The 15,949-nt window shown below is 37.0% G+C and overlaps 2 protein-coding genes across 3 annotated transcripts; both read left to right on the forward strand.

Annotated features, from left to right (window-relative positions):
* Positions 1-1,122: 1,122 nt before the first annotated feature.
* On the forward strand, positions 1,123-7,015 carry LOC137747177 (uncharacterized). The gene is made up of 14 exons (XM_068487226.1): positions 1,123-1,258; positions 1,540-1,645; positions 1,735-1,969; positions 2,144-2,185; positions 2,343-2,414; positions 2,518-2,653; positions 2,811-2,968; positions 3,252-3,336; positions 3,936-4,138; positions 4,736-4,897; positions 5,513-5,662; positions 5,807-6,067; positions 6,214-6,492; positions 6,621-7,015. The coding sequence occupies exons 1-14, from the start codon at positions 1,201-1,203 to the stop codon at positions 6,867-6,869; spliced, it is 2,196 nt and encodes a 731-aa protein (XP_068343327.1). The 5' UTR covers positions 1,123-1,200; the 3' UTR covers positions 6,870-7,015.
* Positions 7,016-9,238: 2,223 nt separating this feature from the next.
* On the forward strand, positions 9,239-13,989 carry LOC137731022 (probable protein phosphatase 2C 59). Of its 2 annotated transcripts, none has more exons than XM_068470076.1 (9): positions 9,239-9,471; positions 9,596-9,862; positions 11,123-11,250; positions 12,052-12,150; positions 12,261-12,419; positions 12,725-12,811; positions 12,891-12,982; positions 13,198-13,272; positions 13,512-13,989. In XM_068470076.1, exons 2-9 carry the CDS (start codon positions 9,783-9,785, stop codon positions 13,668-13,670), a joined length of 879 nt encoding a protein of 292 aa, XP_068326177.1. In that variant the 5' UTR covers positions 9,239-9,471; positions 9,596-9,782; the 3' UTR covers positions 13,671-13,989. The 2 variants fall into 2 exon arrangements, with proteins under 2 accessions (XP_068326177.1, XP_068326168.1); XM_068470067.1 differs by having other exon boundaries at positions 9,239-9,409.
* The last annotated feature ends 1,960 nt before the right edge of the window (positions 13,990-15,949 follow it).

Genomic DNA, 15,949 nt, shown 5'->3' on the forward strand with positions numbered 1-15,949 from the left:
TCATCCATCTAGTTTCCAACTAAAAAACCAAGCAAGTACCATGCATAACATGTAAAATCATTCATATACACACATCCTATGTTTAACCAAACAGCAAGTACAACACATCGATCCTCCGCAACATTGGATTGGCAAGCATTGGCCGGAACCGGCTGTAGAACTAAGGTGATGCATGACACCAAAGTCTAAAAACTGACTAGGAAACCAGTGCAGCATGCCCGTATAAGGACAGATCATTTTGACACGGGGTTACGTCTAGATGATCGATCACAACAGTCTTACATGAAGTGTGGTATCATTAAGTTTGGTACCATCACATTGTAAATTGCCCGACTTGCGTACTTTTATAACTAGGTAATTCAAACGATAACAACATTGTTCCCCTGATTACTCAGCAACCAAATGAAACATGTATAAAGCTAAAAGCTTGATGGGGAAGTAGCATCTATTAGTATACAGATAACTAACTGCGATCACTTGCTATTAATCAAACTTAATTAACACTAATCCACAAGAAATCAACAAATTAGGGTTTTTAATTTATTAAATTTCATAATAAACCTGTCGCTGCTCAGTGTGCTTTTCTCCTCCGGGGCTGCCTCTCCTTCTCAGTAGCTAATCTGAACATCCAATACACCTAGCACGATGAAAGATCAGATTTTAGACAGCAATTAAAGCGAAAAATCAAGAACAGGAAGGAAATTAGAGAGTACCAGAGCGAGGACGTGAGCTACTATTAGGAGAACCACCACGAACGGCACCGATTCGAGGAACCATGGCCGCAGAGACGCCGGCTGCGGATTCGCCATTTGATGGAAACAATGAGGTTTTAGAGAGAGATAGATGAGAGATGAAGCACTGCAATCAGAGAGGGTTTACGAGCTCGACGGTTTTACTCAAGTTACCAAAAAAAAGAGGAAAGCCAGACTCTCACAGGCAAATGGGGACGGAGCAGGCTTCGGGTCGGGCTGACCTGATTAATTTCGCTCATGAACTTGGCAGCTGGTTAGGTGTCCGTACGTGGTGTCGAGTTCACTCGTAAACGTGGCAGCTTTCTCTCTCTCTCTCTCTCTCTCTCTCTCTCTCTCTCTCTCTCTCTCTCTCTCACTGGATCAATACTACAAACACTAGGGGTGCAATTTGCATATCTACAAAATCCGTGATGGCTTCCTGAGCTTCGCTCCACTGTTTTTGCCGCCGATGAGGAATGTCTTTGCCGCGCTCAAGCGCCACCGCCACGTCACTCTGCTCTCCCAAAGTAAAGTACCACTCTTAACTTTCTGCTTTGGCTCGCATGATCACTCCGTTTTCCTGCGTCTAGATTTTACTAATTATCTGTTTGGTTGCTGTGAAAATGCGGGAAGAAAATCGCCTTCGCCATAGCTCAATTGCTATATTTCCTAATTTCTTGATTGGTTAGTTGATTATATTGATGAATTTACACACTTGGATTACATAATTGCCTCGTTAAATTGATTAGGGTAGTTAAACTCACCGATTATGTTACGAGTACTTCAATTTATTGGATTTTTCGTGCAGCTCTACACCATGAGAGAAAATGCACACCATTTGGATGCCATAAATATGTTGAAATTAGATGGAGACAAGAAAATTGGTTTCCATGTCAATTGTTACAGCAACATTCGTAAGTTTAAGAAATGCTTCATGTTCAAGGCACTTGTTTTGTGTTCTTGTTTGAATTTCAAAATGCTTCGTGTTATTCGGTTTTTGCAGTATTTCCACCAGCGTGCATGGTGAAATGCCATCTGCAGAGTATGCAAAGTTGAGGAAGGAATCACTAGAAAGTGAATTCGGGCATGCTCTCGATGCAGGCTCCAAAAGTATTTCTATTGTCTACCGCTTTGGTCCGTTTTTGGCTTTGTATAGAGCTGCAATCATTTCATTTCATGTGGTGAAGCTCACAATCTGGCAATTCTTTGTCCATGACATAAAGAAACGCGCCGTCAAGGTGATCGACTAAATATGTTTGGTTTATTTTACATGATATGGTGTTGCATATGCTTTTGCATCTGCATTGATTTACTGATGCTGTGACTGTACTGTATAGTTACATTTACGTCAATTCTCCTTTTATGATCCTAAAGTTAGAGAAATGTCTGAGATAATTAATGTGATCTTGCAGTTTCGTGAAACTCTTATCCTCTTGGGACCTTTCTACATCAAGGTAAGCGACTTTCTTTGCCATGGAATTTTCAAGACACCTTTTCTTTCCCCAATTGAGAGGTTAATATCGAATGATTGTAATCTTATGTCATTCTATTTCTTTTTAATTGCGCAATGCAAGATGTACCTAGTTTATCCAATTATGTTTGAATTCACAGCTCGGCCAGGCTTTGAGCACCAGGCCAGACATACTAGCAACTATATACTGCCAAGAACTTGTTAAGTTACAGGTTAATAGCTTCTTTCTCACACAGGCTCATATAATAATGGGTATATGATTGAATGTTGTAGCTCTCTTTACTTATTCATTATTATCCAACCCTTTAATAACAGGATCAAATACCTCCATTTCCAACGCGTATTGCAATTAAATCTATTGAATCTCAGCTGGGTGCCCCCATTTCAAAACTTTTTGCTGACATCAGCACAGAGCCTGTTGCAGCAGCATCCCTAGGGCAGGTCTATAAAGGTTAGAGAGCTCCTTTTTAATGTCATGCTTTTTTCTTAGCGGAAAAACCAAAAATCCTTTGATTTAGTGGCGTCTCCCATCAATGTTCAGCAAAAGAAGTACATGCTTGCGGGAAACCATTCAGGAAATGTTTATTTTGTTGCTTCAAGTTTTGCAGCTCACTTGCACTCTGGGGAGCTAGTAGCAGTTAAAGTACAAAGGCCGGGTATGTCACTTGCATTGACCCTTGATGCCTTGTTATTCAATATGATTGGGGGACAATTAAAGCGTTTTGCCAAGGCCCGCAAAGATCTACTAGTGGCAGTGAATGAGATGGTGTGTTGTGGATTTCATCCCATGTAGAATGCATTTTATCATTTCTCTATCTCCATTTTGTAGAGTAAATTAAAATTTTGAATCTTCTCTAATGCCTAAACATATATCTGTGTCTAATTTTCAAGTTGGGTGATTGTCATAAAAGTAGAAATTTTCACTTGTAACGCTATCTTCTATAGTGGGGTTAGTTTACCCCCGTGTAACTTTTCTTTTAGTTTACCATCATGTTATTTTTTATGATGTTGCTAAAGTACACGATATTTGGTATTTTATGAATGAACAGGTGAGGCATATGTTTGATGAAATTGATTACATCCGAGAGGCAAACAGTGCTGACCGTTTTGCCTCGCTCTATGGTTCAGACCCAAGTAAGTTTTTTCGCATTTTTAATGAGTGCAATGTATTCAATAGATTATTAGATACGGAAGTCATTCCACAATAGTTTTGCCTCTTATGTTAATCCCGCTTTCATTATATGATGATCTCCCCACTGGTTAAAGGGGACCCTGTCTATTGGTCCATTTGTTTCCTAGGAACATTCTTGAGTGAATTTCTGTTCTGAATATGCCCAAATATATTTACTGTACTCTCATTCAGGCTTTTGACCTGTGTTAAATACATGCCATGTCAGCCCATTTTAAAATTTTAATAGCAATTTTCTTCATGGGTGTTTTGAATTGCTGATGTTTTACTTATTTTTCCATGGATTTTTTTTTCTAGAAAAGGGACATAGAATAAATAAATAAAAAAGCTCATTTGGATATTCATTTGTAAGAATTAATTTATTTTATAAGTCGGTGCTTTACTCTTTTTATGGAGCTTGTATGCATGCCATAAAATTAGTGTACTATGCCGGTTGGGCAAAATGTGTTGGACTAGCTTTATAGGAGAATTCATCATGTCCTGTGTTGCGTTAATTCTCTACAAAGGGAGCTGTTATATGTAGATTTTTCTTTGTGAACGACAGGTGATGAGAAAAAGGCTGGTCCAAAGGCTACAGCTAGAAAAAGTCTTAAACATAAAGATGCAAACTGTATAAAAATTCCAAAAATATATTGGGAGTTTACCCGTAGGGGTGTGCTTACAATGGAGTGGATTGATGGAATTAAGCTTACAGATGAGATTGCCTTAGAGAGGGCTGGTTTGAACAGAAAAGGATTAATTGACCAGGTATTTGGAAGGAATCGCTCACATCTATGTCCATTGGAACTTTTTAATGATAAATTTTTCTAGTTTTGACATTATAGAGATAAAAGATAAAGTAAGTTAAAGTGTAGGGCTATAGATTAGCAAAGAGAGTTCAGTAATTGAATTCTGAACTGAACCTAATTATGAAGTTTATAGGTACAAATACCATAGAAAAGTCAGATCAGATTTGGTTTAATAGTACTTAGGCGAAACTAACTAATGTGACTCTTGATGATCTTCTACTCTAGGCCTATAGCAAAACTGAGAAAATCTTAGCCGCCCTTGTAGATGCTTCTCATAATGCCATCCAAACTCCTTAGAAAGTCACATATTAGACACGTGAACTTTTAACTATTTTGGAACCAACTTTTAGTCTTCTATTCGATAGTAATACCAAAACATGAAACAAAATGAATTTCACTTATAACATAAGTTAAAGAATATGACAAATGGTAATAAGAGGGTTGGTCCAATGGCTTATTGGACCTGCTTGGGCTTACGAGTTGTCTTATGTACTAGTACTGCACGTAATTTGGCTGTGTTGTTATAGGATCTCATCCTTTTTGTCTTTCCTTATAGGGATTATACTGCTCTTTGAGACAATTGCTTGAGGTGGGATTTTTCCATGCTGACCCACATCCGGGTAACCTTGTTGCTACTGATAGTGGTGCTCTTGCTTATTTTGATTTTGGAATGATGGGTGAAATTCCTCGACATTATCGTGTGGGACTTATTCAAGTGGTAAGAACCATCAAATAATTATTTTCTCCGGGGACTAGTTCCAATCATTTATATGTGTAGCTTAAGTTATTATTTTTTCAACATAGAATTTTTAAGCATGCATTTATTGCATTTTGTTAGTATTAAGCTATTTATGGCCATTCTTCACCTTCATTTTGTTAGTATTTAAGCTATTTCATGGCCACATTTGGGAAGATGGGATGAGTGGCAGCTACATTTTGTTAAGCTAGCTTTGTAATGAACTTATAAACATTTTAACACTTCTTGGTGGTTAGTTTTCTTTACCCACCTCATTTCTTGAATCGTTAGTGTTTAGATTGCAGTGTTACTTCTTGTTGGCTCTAAAGGAATTATATACATTCGTACATTGTTTTGTCATGCTTAGATTTTATCGTCTTCGATAAGTTAGAGATTACTTGTATGTATATATCTTATCGTCTTTGATGAGTTTCCTTGGACACCCAAAAACAAATGGAGTTTGTATTTGGTTGCCTCATGAGTAGTTTCTCATTCTGTTAAGCAGTTTTGTGCTTGTTCTTTTTTGTAGGATGTTGCTAAATATTTCGGCAAATTGACTTATGGTTGTTTTAATTGACAAGTTTCTGTATCTTTCAGCTTGTGCACTATGTTAATCGAGACTCCCTGGGTTTGGCAAATGACTTTCTTTCATTGGGATTCCTTCCAGAAGGGGTTGATATACAATTAGTTTCTGATGCATTGCAAGCATCCTTTAGTGACCGGACTAGACAGTCTCAAGATTTCCAGGTTTGTGCTTCTCGTCCTTTTATCTATCCCTTCTGAGCATACTTGTAGTTATCTGTTCACTTCAATTGTTTTAGTTGTGGAAATCGGCTGCAATTTATGGGAGTAAAAGTATCTCCTTTATCTAATTCTTGCAATGGACTCCAGGGAGTAATGGACCAACTCTACGATATTATGTATGAATTTAACTTCTCTCTTCCTCCGGACTATGCCCTGGTGATAAGGGCACTGGGATCGCTAGAAGGCACAGCCAAAGTCCTCGATCCTAATTTCAAAGTTATTGAGAGTTCATATCCTTTTGTGATTGGAAGACTTCTGGCTGACCCAAATCCTGATATGAGAAGAATTTTAAGACAACTTCTCATACGCAATGATGGATCGATAAGGTGGAATAGGCTAGAACGCCTGGTAGGTTGCCTAAAGCATACTTGTATTTGTGCATAACAACTTATTATTATTCTGGATAAGTTTTATTTATTACAATATTAATTAGTCAAATATTTGCATTTCTTTCTACTTTCAATGTGTTATTCAGGATCTATATGTTGTTCCAGATTGCAGCAATATCTGAACAGGCTTCTGAGAGTGCTGAGGAGTCCCCAGATTCTGCGGGGAGTAGTCCAAATCCATTGAGAAGTAAATCATTTGACATGCATTCAGTTGTTGCCGCCACTGAAGATCTTTTCCACTTCATTCTCTCTAAGAATGGCGAGAGGGTGCGTGTATTCCTTGTTCGGGATATAATTGCTGCAGCAGATGCTTTTCTTGACGATGAAGTTGTTGGTCGAATGTTCAATGAGGAGCCTGAGTCCAGAGTCTCACTTGAGTCAGAGGTTGGTACATAAATTGTATTTCTACTCCGCTATAGCAGACGAAAAAATAAACAAGAAAGTGATTTGAAAACATGCAGCATTATCTTGTCTAGTGAGATTGCTTATCCAATGTACTTTTGTTTCTGCAGGAACACGCGATGGTCATGAGGGTTGTAAATGGGTTTCGGTATCTCCGTCTAGCAATAAAGTTGGCCCCAGAGGTGTGGACGGAAATGCTTATACGCATGGCAGTCATGCCCGATGTTCATAAGTTTACATTAGACGTCGTTTCATCGTTATTCATTCATTTTAAAGGCAAAGTTCCAGAAACTACTTTTGTTTGTATATCTAGACTTATGCACAAGATGGAACAAACCCGCAGCTCTTCGGAGTTTTGAAACGAGTATAGTCTTACTCAAGTTTCGTCGCATTTAATTTTTGCCTGTTTCGTTACAGTTCCGAAATTGTATGTACTGTGAGGAGTACTTCACACTCAAAACGAAAGGCGAAATAGTTACCAAGCGGTAAATTTTGTAGTGAAAGTGAATATTTTGCTTTGAACATTAGTTTTTGAGAAGTAACTTCGAAACCACTTTTCTCTCTTTGCTTCTTGTCTATGCGATCTTTTCTGACCCTCAGAACCAGAAGCAGCGGTCTTTCAAGTTCCACGATCTCGACGGACCGTGGCGGCACGTACCGGGCCACCGGCCGTAGCCTCAGTTTCATGCCCTTATCACGAGCGAAGAAGGAGAACCAGAAAAAGATTCCAAGATTTTACAGCTTTCGTTTATTGAGATTTGACAATGACCTGTCTTTCGTCAGTACAAATTATATTTATGAATGATGTGAGCGGAACGTGAATTTATCGTTTTCTTTGACGAACACTTTCCGTTTGCGTCCAGAGACAGTCGGCCCCGCGCGTGTGGGCAACTCCTCGAAATAGTGATTGTGCGACCTTTAGCTGTTCATACATATTGATCGACTTTGACCTGTTAATACAAGTTGATCCGCCATTGCTTTTAGCATAATAGAGAACAACTTTACAAGTAGTTTGAATGTTTCGTGTATTGGAAAGTTCTTAATACACTCAATAGGCGAGATTTTTCAGTAGTATACGATGGTGTATACTTATATCATAACATAGCAATGCTCGTTTTGAAATACTTTTAAAATAACTAAAAACGTTATATGTGAAAATATTTTTTGAACCAATTTTTAATAAAAATGCAAGTGAATCATGAAGAAGCATTTGAAGTTTTTCTTACCATAAGCAAGAAGCATTTAAGTGTTTTTAAAATCCAAAAATATTATACCTAAAAACGTTTTAAGTAATTTTAAAAGCACTTTCAAACGAGCCAGTAGAATTTTCGCCTCTGGATGTGAACTCAATGTTTGAGCTCGTTGGAGCTCAATCGTGCATGTGATGTAGCATTGTATTTTTGTCCTCGTTCATTTGGGATTTTTCGGATTTAGTTGGAAAGGGATCTTCCAACCCTTTTTAATACACGTTTAATTAGTAACAAAGCATACCATTAATGGTGTTTTTAATGTTTAGTAATATCCAATTTGGGATTTTTGCTTAAAAAATTAGGCAATGGAAAACGAAAGTAGTTGTTGACGTTTAGAGCTGGTAAAAAATTAAGAAAAATAATTAAAATTTAGAAAATATAATTTGTGATTCGTGCAACCTTACAGTTGTAACGCATGAGATTTGGACAGCACATCGGGAAATTATATAGGTTAGATTTGCTTATTGTCTTAGAATTTATATTCCTTTTTTTTACTTATTTTTCAGATTCGTTCTTAACATAATATTTTTCTGGTGTGAAAATGCAAGTTTATATATAAGTCAAAGAAATTCCTTAACACAAGCACCACGGCTGCCACCACCATAACTATCGCAATAATGCAGACTAAAATTTTGCAGGACAGTTGACCTCAATAACAAATTTTCATGATATCCAGTAAATAATAACATAAGAGAAGAATTTGTATAAAGACATATTCATAGAATATCTTTCAAAAAAGTATAAGAGTATAAGACCTATATCTATTTCAGTTTTCTCGTTTCACATTGATTCCGTCTTAACTTTATATAAGAATTGCTTTAGCTAGACAGCCTTCTCAAAATTTCTAGCAAAAATGTTGATTCACCAAAAAGGAGTCAACTTTTAGGGATGCAATTTATGCTAACAACAAAGAACCCTAACCCCACAACAACCACAAGATGACCAGTGGTTAGGTTTGAATTTTAGGCTCGTATCCCACGTCTTGAGTTCGATTCTTGGTGCTGATGGATTACACGATATTGATCAGGAAGAGGCTTAATTCAAATGCTTCTGTTAGTCTTTTCAACTCCTAAAAGGATGAACCTCTTAGGCGATATGAAGTTACCAGCTGATCTCTTTTTAATGTTGAAGAACCCTAAACCCACTTTAACAAGCAACCATAAAATGACTTAAACCCAAAGTAAATCACTTAAAAGGAAAGTCATAACATTTGCATTGATTGCATATTTGGTATTTTATTTGACTTTTTCTCCAGCCTCCAACTGTAAATGGCTTCATGCAGGAGGCGACGCGCATAACTCGCTCCACTTTTTCCTACGAACCGAACAACCAAAACTAACCCCTTATTATTTTTCTTAATTACATTTTTAATTACCAATATCTATTATTTTCATGAAATTTTTTCTTTCTTTCCTCAATTTTTTTAATCTTTTAATTATTTAATTATTATCGTTTCCTCCTCTGCTTGCGTTTGCCAAAAACTGAAACCAAAAATAGAAGAGGAGAGAGAGTCCTCTTTGGCTCGTCTTTCATCACTCTCGTCGTCCTTTTCCTCCCTCCCCTTCTCTCTCTAAACTTCTCTCTCTCTCTGCCTCTCTGTCACTTCTCTCTTCCTCCATCTATGCCACCTCCTTTACATTTCTCTTCAGGTCCTCTCTCTCTCTCTCTCTCTCATATTTCACATTCGTTTTCAAAGGTGTTTCCTTTACAGGTTTACATTGACGAACAACAAGATCCGTGAATTGGGTCTTAACTCAAATTTAATTTAATTTCTTAATACCTAAGAAATTTTGGGTTTTTTTTTTTATTTTGATTTTTTGGGGCCTTTTTTGCAGGTTAACTTTTGGGAATTTATGATTTCAGATATGATCCTCAAGTGATTAGAGCTAATTATAATTCGGCGTGGAAACAATTGGTCGTTTTATTGTATATATAGCAATTGCTGCTGCTGTTTTTCTTCAATATTTCATTATTTTCAAAGAAACAAGAAGTGGGGAATTTGAGAATTCGAGCAAGAAGAAGATGGGTTATCTCAATTCAGTTTTGTCAGCTTCAACCCAGGTCCATGCTGACGATCCGCCTGTTAGCGGCGGTGGCCTCAGGTCGTTTACTTCTCCGGTTTATCAATTTTTTGTTTGGATCTAAATTGTTTACCTTTAATTTGTATGGATTGTTATACTTTGTTTTGGTGCAATTTATTTGATTTATTTTTTTATTTTTTTTTATATTTCATTTTGTTGTGTTTGGTGAGCATGCGAGATGAATCATGATTCATATGTGATATCTTCTTTCTAGTTTGGCATTCTTGCTGGGGAGGTAATAGATGTTGTGTTTTGTTTTGTGTAGTTATTGTGATTTGTGATTCATGGTACTTTTATTTTGTCATTTTTTAGCTGTTCAGGAAGCGATTCTCGAGTTGGGTTTTATGTCATATCGAATGTGTGAATTCTAATTTCAAGGGAGTTTCGGTGTGATTGGATGGTATGATGTGTTTTTTGTATATTGTGTACCTTCAAGAAATGACCTATGTTGTTATCCTGGTCTGGGTGATTTGGATGTTCCACTAGTCCTGAAGTATGTGATATATCTTGATTTTAAGTGGATAGTTCGGACAAGGGGTGATTGAATTTATTCACCAATCATTTAAAGATGTTAAACAAAAACAAGATAGGAAAATGATATGACATGTATGATCGAAGAAACTTGGAATATAAGTTTTTTTTTGTATCGGGATGTTCCCTTGTTTGTGTGTCCGCCTAATTAAAGCTTGTCATGTTTGTCACAGACAAATGTAAACGTTGGGCAAATTAATTTTTTTTATTTGCGCATGCTTGGATCTTCGGAACAATTTTCTCTGGAATATTGTGATTGTGGACAAGCAGAAAATGCTTTCCAGTGGCGTTATGATTGTGCGACAAAATAGCCATTTTTTTTATCTTACTCCACGTGTGCGTGTGTGTGGGAATGGAGCTTATATCCAATTTTGCTAGGGAGTTGTGGTTGTTTCTCCACGTGTGTGTTTGGGGGGGAATGGAGCTTATATCCAATTTTGCTAGGGAGTTGTGGTTATTTCTCCACGTGTGTGTGCGCGAGTGCGTGTGCGTGTGCGTGCGTATCAGCGTGGAGAACCACGTGTGAGTGTATAAGGATGGAACTCATACGGGAAACATGGAGCTTACATCCAATTTTTTGAGAGTCCTTTATTTCCCTTCTTGCATTGATCCCTGAAGTTTGGTTCTTTAATGTGAGATTGGAATTGGATAATGATATTCCCTTTTAATTCTTTACTGTTTCTATTCCTTGGAATTTTCAAGCATGATTTGGAGTTGTCTCACTAAGTGTGTTATTAAATGTGGCAACAGTCAGAATGGAAAGTTCAGCTATGGATATGCAAGCTCTCCAGGGAAAAGATCTTCTATGGAAGACTTCTATGAGACAAGAATTGATGGTGTCGAGGGAGAAGTAGTTGGTCTTTTTGGAGTTTTCGATGGTATATATCTCTCTCTTTCTCACACATGCACATGCATGCCCATGCACACACATGGATAAGCCTAATCATGCTTAGGATGGGATGTATACACAATTAGGCAGATGGGTGTGGGTGTGTGAGTATGTATTTGATCTCTGCTAAGTTTCTTCCTTCTGGTTTTGGTATAATCTTCATTTGTTTTCTTTGGTTTACTATTTGATCACTCAATAATATTGTAATTGGTACGACCATTTGTCGTTACAAATCTTTTCTCGATTTGACTTTGCATCAGATCTCACTCATGATCTGCTTACCAGTTTGGTCTTGGGGTTCGAGCTATTCTAGCTGGACAGTGGAATTTTTTCTTTACCACTGTCGTGGTATGAACCTATAGGACTCTCATTTGGAATACTAAAAACTCTACATGCTTAATTCACTTTAAAATGCTAATCGGACTTGAACCTTTTTTCATGGAACAGCGGTTCTGTTGTATTTCCATCTGGTTTGACTGTCTATATAATCATTCTTTCTATTATTTTCCTATTGGATTAATTCTTAGCAAGTCTGAATTAGTTAGCGGTCATTTTGTCAGTCATGGTTCATGTGCTATTGGGTGGTTGGTGGTTAAACTTAATACATTTTTCCATAAGCGTACTCACACAGAGAAGACATATATTCATTATGTGTAAACTTTTATATATCTATCATCATATACATGCATACCTCAGAAAACAAGAAGACTGATCATCATATACTTGCATAGCATACCTTTGGAAACAAGAAGATAGGTAACGTGAAAATGCTGTGTTTTCATTGAATTAGGCCATGGAGGTGCACGTGCTGCTGAGTATGTCAAGCAAAATCTTTTCAGTAATTTGATCAGGCATCCAAAATTTATCTCTGACACCAAATCTGCTATAGGTTTGTCTTCGTACAAGTAAACTTATGGTTGCTTTCTAATTAATGCTTTACAATTTGCTATTTTGGAAGTAAATAACAGTTTTCGGACTAATGTTTCACTGTCTGTGCAGCTGATGCTTACAGCCATACGGACTCTGAATTTCTGAAGTCAGAAAATAATCAAAATAGAGATGCTGGGTCAACTGCTTCTACTGCGATCTTAGTTGGTGACCGTTTGCTTGTTGCAAATGTTGGTGATTCCAGAGCTGTGATATGCAGGGGTGGGAGCGGTAAGCCTTTGCGCTGTCCCCCTTACACTGTGTTTTAGCGTAATAATTGTACCAAATACTACAATTTTGTGGGTGAAGGGACTTTTGTGTCCTGTGTCTGTTGTTTGGTGAGATCAGTAACCACTGGATGGAGAGAAATTTTGAATGCTAATATCTTAGCTCTGGATGGAAGAAAATGATTTGACCTAAAAGGATATAGGGCTCTGCAACTTTATGCTTATAGAGATTTTTGTTGATCATTTGTCTATATTCTATAGTGGTCATATGTTTCATGGTCTTTAATATTATTCTGTTGTATCCCGCAGCTATAGCTGTTTCAAGAGATCACAAGCCAGACCAGACTGATGAGCGGCAACGGATTGAGGATGCAGGAGGATTTGTAATGTGGGCTGGTAAGGATTACTATTGTTTTAAGATTTCTCATGAAATGGCACACGAGTGTGTTCTTGATGATGGAGATTGTAACAATAGGAACTTGGAGAGTTGGAGGTGTTCTCGCTGTTTCTCGTGCATTTGGTGATAGGCTGTTGAAGCAGTATGTTGTTGCTGATCCAGAAATCCAGGTTTGATCCTTTGTGTTGATATTTAATAGTCAATATACTGATGCACGCACACATGGTGGTGTTCAAGGAATTCTTTTGAGGAAAACACGTTTCTTGGGGAAAATTTTAAATTCTCATGATTAGTGTTAGCCTCTGACCCTGAGGATGCAAAAACCTGTATATATATTTGTCTGATGCTTTTCGGCATATCTGTTTAACTTGCTTCATGTTGGCAGGAGGAAAAGATTGACAACTCTCTTGAGTTCCTTATCCTTGCTAGTGATGGACTGTGGGATGTTGTCACCAATGAGGTTTGCCCCTGGATTTTCATTTTATTTGCTGTTCTGTACTTGTTGCCCAAGGATTTGATAGGGCGGGTGAATGGCAGCATGCCTAAGCTGAAAAGTTATTGTTCTGTATTTGACTACTTGACTACATGTTATGGTGGCGGTTGTGTTCATTTTGCTGGGATTATACGGTCTTGTCCTAATTAATAAACTGATTTGATTGCTTGGTATAGCAACTGATCATTCATTTCCTTTTTTTCCAGGAGGCCGTAGCAATGATCAAACCTATTCAGGATCCAAAGCAGGCAGCGGAGAGGCTAATGCAGGAAGCATATCAGAGGGGGAGTGCAGATAACATCACGTGTGTTGTTGTTCGCTTCCTGGCTAACCAAGGGGGCTCCTCACGAAGCAGTTCCGGCTAAAGCACCTTTTTCCGGCTTGGATTCCTACCTTATTGGTAGAGTGGCGGTGCAATAAATTTCGGTATAGTTTTAGAAAAACCTGTGGTAGCAATGTACTGTAACAAGGATAGAGAGACATAATGGGGAACTTATCAGGCTGTTAACGTGTATTACATGTCATCAGCCTCTAGCATAGAACTCTGTATGTGAATCTAGCTTCTCCTACTTTTGGTGGCAAGTGTAGCACAAAAATGTCAATGTGTTTGTAAAGTGTTTCTCATTACCTTTGCTGTAAATCTAGTGTTTCTTTTGTTATATAACTATGTGAAATGTTTGGGCTTCTTTTTGGGAAATAATGTCCGCACCTCGTTTTTCTCTTTCTGCACACTCTATTTAGGAGTACGAACCACTTCAACTTCACCAAAATTTCTCAAATTCAACTATTCTTATATCTATATGTACAAGGGAAGAAGGCAAAAAAGTGAAGCTTTTATAACACCTAAATTACCTTCTCCAATTAGCAATTTAAATAAATAAATAAAGATCCACAAAAAACCCAAGGTAATGAGACTTTGGGTGATTAGTAAATTCGTTACTTTTCAAAATAAGCAACCAAAAAAAAAAAAAAAAAAATCAAATCTAAAGCAAAAAGCTAGTATTTAATAATATTTGATAATATTTGCATATAAAGAACCAAAAACCTCAAATCTAAAGCAAAAATATTTTTCTTACCATTATTTGTATCATTTTTCTTATAGAAATGAGACTCATGTGCATTGACGGGCCCAATATCTATTAGTGAGATAATACAAGTGATAATAGAAATAAATAGTAAGGATAACACTACTTAAAAAAAAAAAAAAAAAAAAAAAAGTAAACCTATCATTTTGTACCTGAAAAAGAAACCCAAAACATTTGTGTAGAGAAAGAGAGAGAGAGAGAGAGAGAGAGAGAGAGAGAGAGAGGACTCAGAAACATTCAGTGGTTATCGGCAAGGCAACTTTGCCATTACGCACGACGAGCGAACCAAATTGTTATCCTCATCGTCCTCCTCCAATAAAACCAGAAGAGAGAGAGAGAGAGAGAGAGAGAGAGAGAGAGAGAGAGAGAGAGAGAGAGAGAGAGAGAGCTGAGAGTTTGTGTTGCAGGTTGAGCAGCTGAGCTTTGGGGTTTATATATAAACATAATGTGAGTGCGTCTTATGTATATTACTTTCAACATGTTTTATTAAAAGAATTATGGAGTTTGGTGGGGGATGCCAAGTTTGATCTTTAGTTTGCCTTGGCCGCCAAGCCTTTGAATTCAAACATTTCTGAATTATTATATTACTTTTTTGTAATAATATTTGTGAATAATAATCAAATTCAACTTGCAGTCTGAGTGATAAATTATTCCACTGCATATAAGTTTGTATTCAGATGGTTTTCGTCATGCCCAAAGCCCAAAGCCCAAAGCCCAAACCAAAACAAGGGTGCACACTAGGAGGAGTTCATCGGATCAGACGTCGGACCACGTTACTGTTCGGGCCAAGGGTGAGAAGAAAAAGAAGTTGGTAAAATCGAAATACAGTGTTGAGAGTGTGAATTCTCATCCAACAAAATAATGTACCTTATATATACTTATAATATCTATTATCTATTAATTTTGGGGAATTATTATTGGTACTTACAAAATTTCATTTTGCACCGCTAACAACTATATTTTTAGAGTACAAAATGAGAATTTAAAAGTGTGAATAACAATTCCCTATTTTGTTGTAAAACCTTATATATATTACATGTATGGTTGGGTTTAGGTGAGACTTGCCTACACTTGTATACGTCATTGTAATATTATTTGAACTCAGTAACATAATATCACAATGATGATGTTAGAGAGATCAGTTACTTGAATTATATTTGGTAAATCATATGACGTGATAGTTGATGTTTGAATTCCTTGTTTAAATCATTAAAGAAGGTAACCAACAATCAATCGTTATATCATTTAGTTTACAAAATATAGTCTAAAAACATAATCTTCCTTGCATTTTCCTATCCTTGCATTTTCCTATCCTAGTACCATTGATTTTTAATTTCAAATTATTAATTTCAGATTATCCCACCAAAATACAAATCCAGTTGAATAAAATAAAATACAAGAAATAAAGACACAAATAAATTTACGAGGTTCGGCAAAAAACCGCCTATATCCCTAGAGAGATATTGCTCTTCACTATGAGAATAACAGTACAAGTTATATATGAGTTAAATCGACATAACACAATCCCACATTCCTTGTACACCCACTCACATAATTTT

The sequence above is a fragment of the Pyrus communis genome, chromosome 1, assembly GCF_963583255.1.
Source record: "Pyrus communis chromosome 1, drPyrComm1.1, whole genome shotgun sequence".
Classification (NCBI taxonomy): Eukaryota; Viridiplantae; Streptophyta; class Magnoliopsida; order Rosales; family Rosaceae; genus Pyrus; species Pyrus communis.

What these genes read in the sequence shown, in the direction of transcription:
- LOC137747177 (XM_068487226.1), top strand. Translation starts at nt 1,201, where the DNA reads ATGAGGAATGTCTTTGCCGCGCTCAAGCGCCACCGCCACGTCACTCTG. An exon ending in CGTCACTCTGCTCTCCCAAA is followed by an intron (nt 1,259 to 1,539) that starts GTAAAGTACCAC and finishes TTTTTCGTGCAG; the next exon opens with CTCTACACCATGAGAGAAAA. An exon ending in TAAAGAAACGCGCCGTCAAG is followed by an intron (nt 1,970 to 2,143) that starts GTGATCGACTAA and finishes GTGATCTTGCAG; the next exon opens with TTTCGTGAAACTCTTATCCT.
- LOC137731022 (XM_068470076.1), top strand. Translation starts at nt 9,783, where the DNA reads ATGGGTTATCTCAATTCAGTTTTGTCAGCTTCAACCCAGGTCCATGCT. An exon ending in GATATGCAGGGGTGGGAGCG is followed by an intron (nt 12,420 to 12,724) that starts GTAAGCCTTTGC and finishes TGTATCCCGCAG; the next exon opens with CTATAGCTGTTTCAAGAGAT. An exon ending in TTGCTGATCCAGAAATCCAG is followed by an intron (nt 12,983 to 13,197) that starts GTTTGATCCTTT and finishes TCATGTTGGCAG; the next exon opens with GAGGAAAAGATTGACAACTC.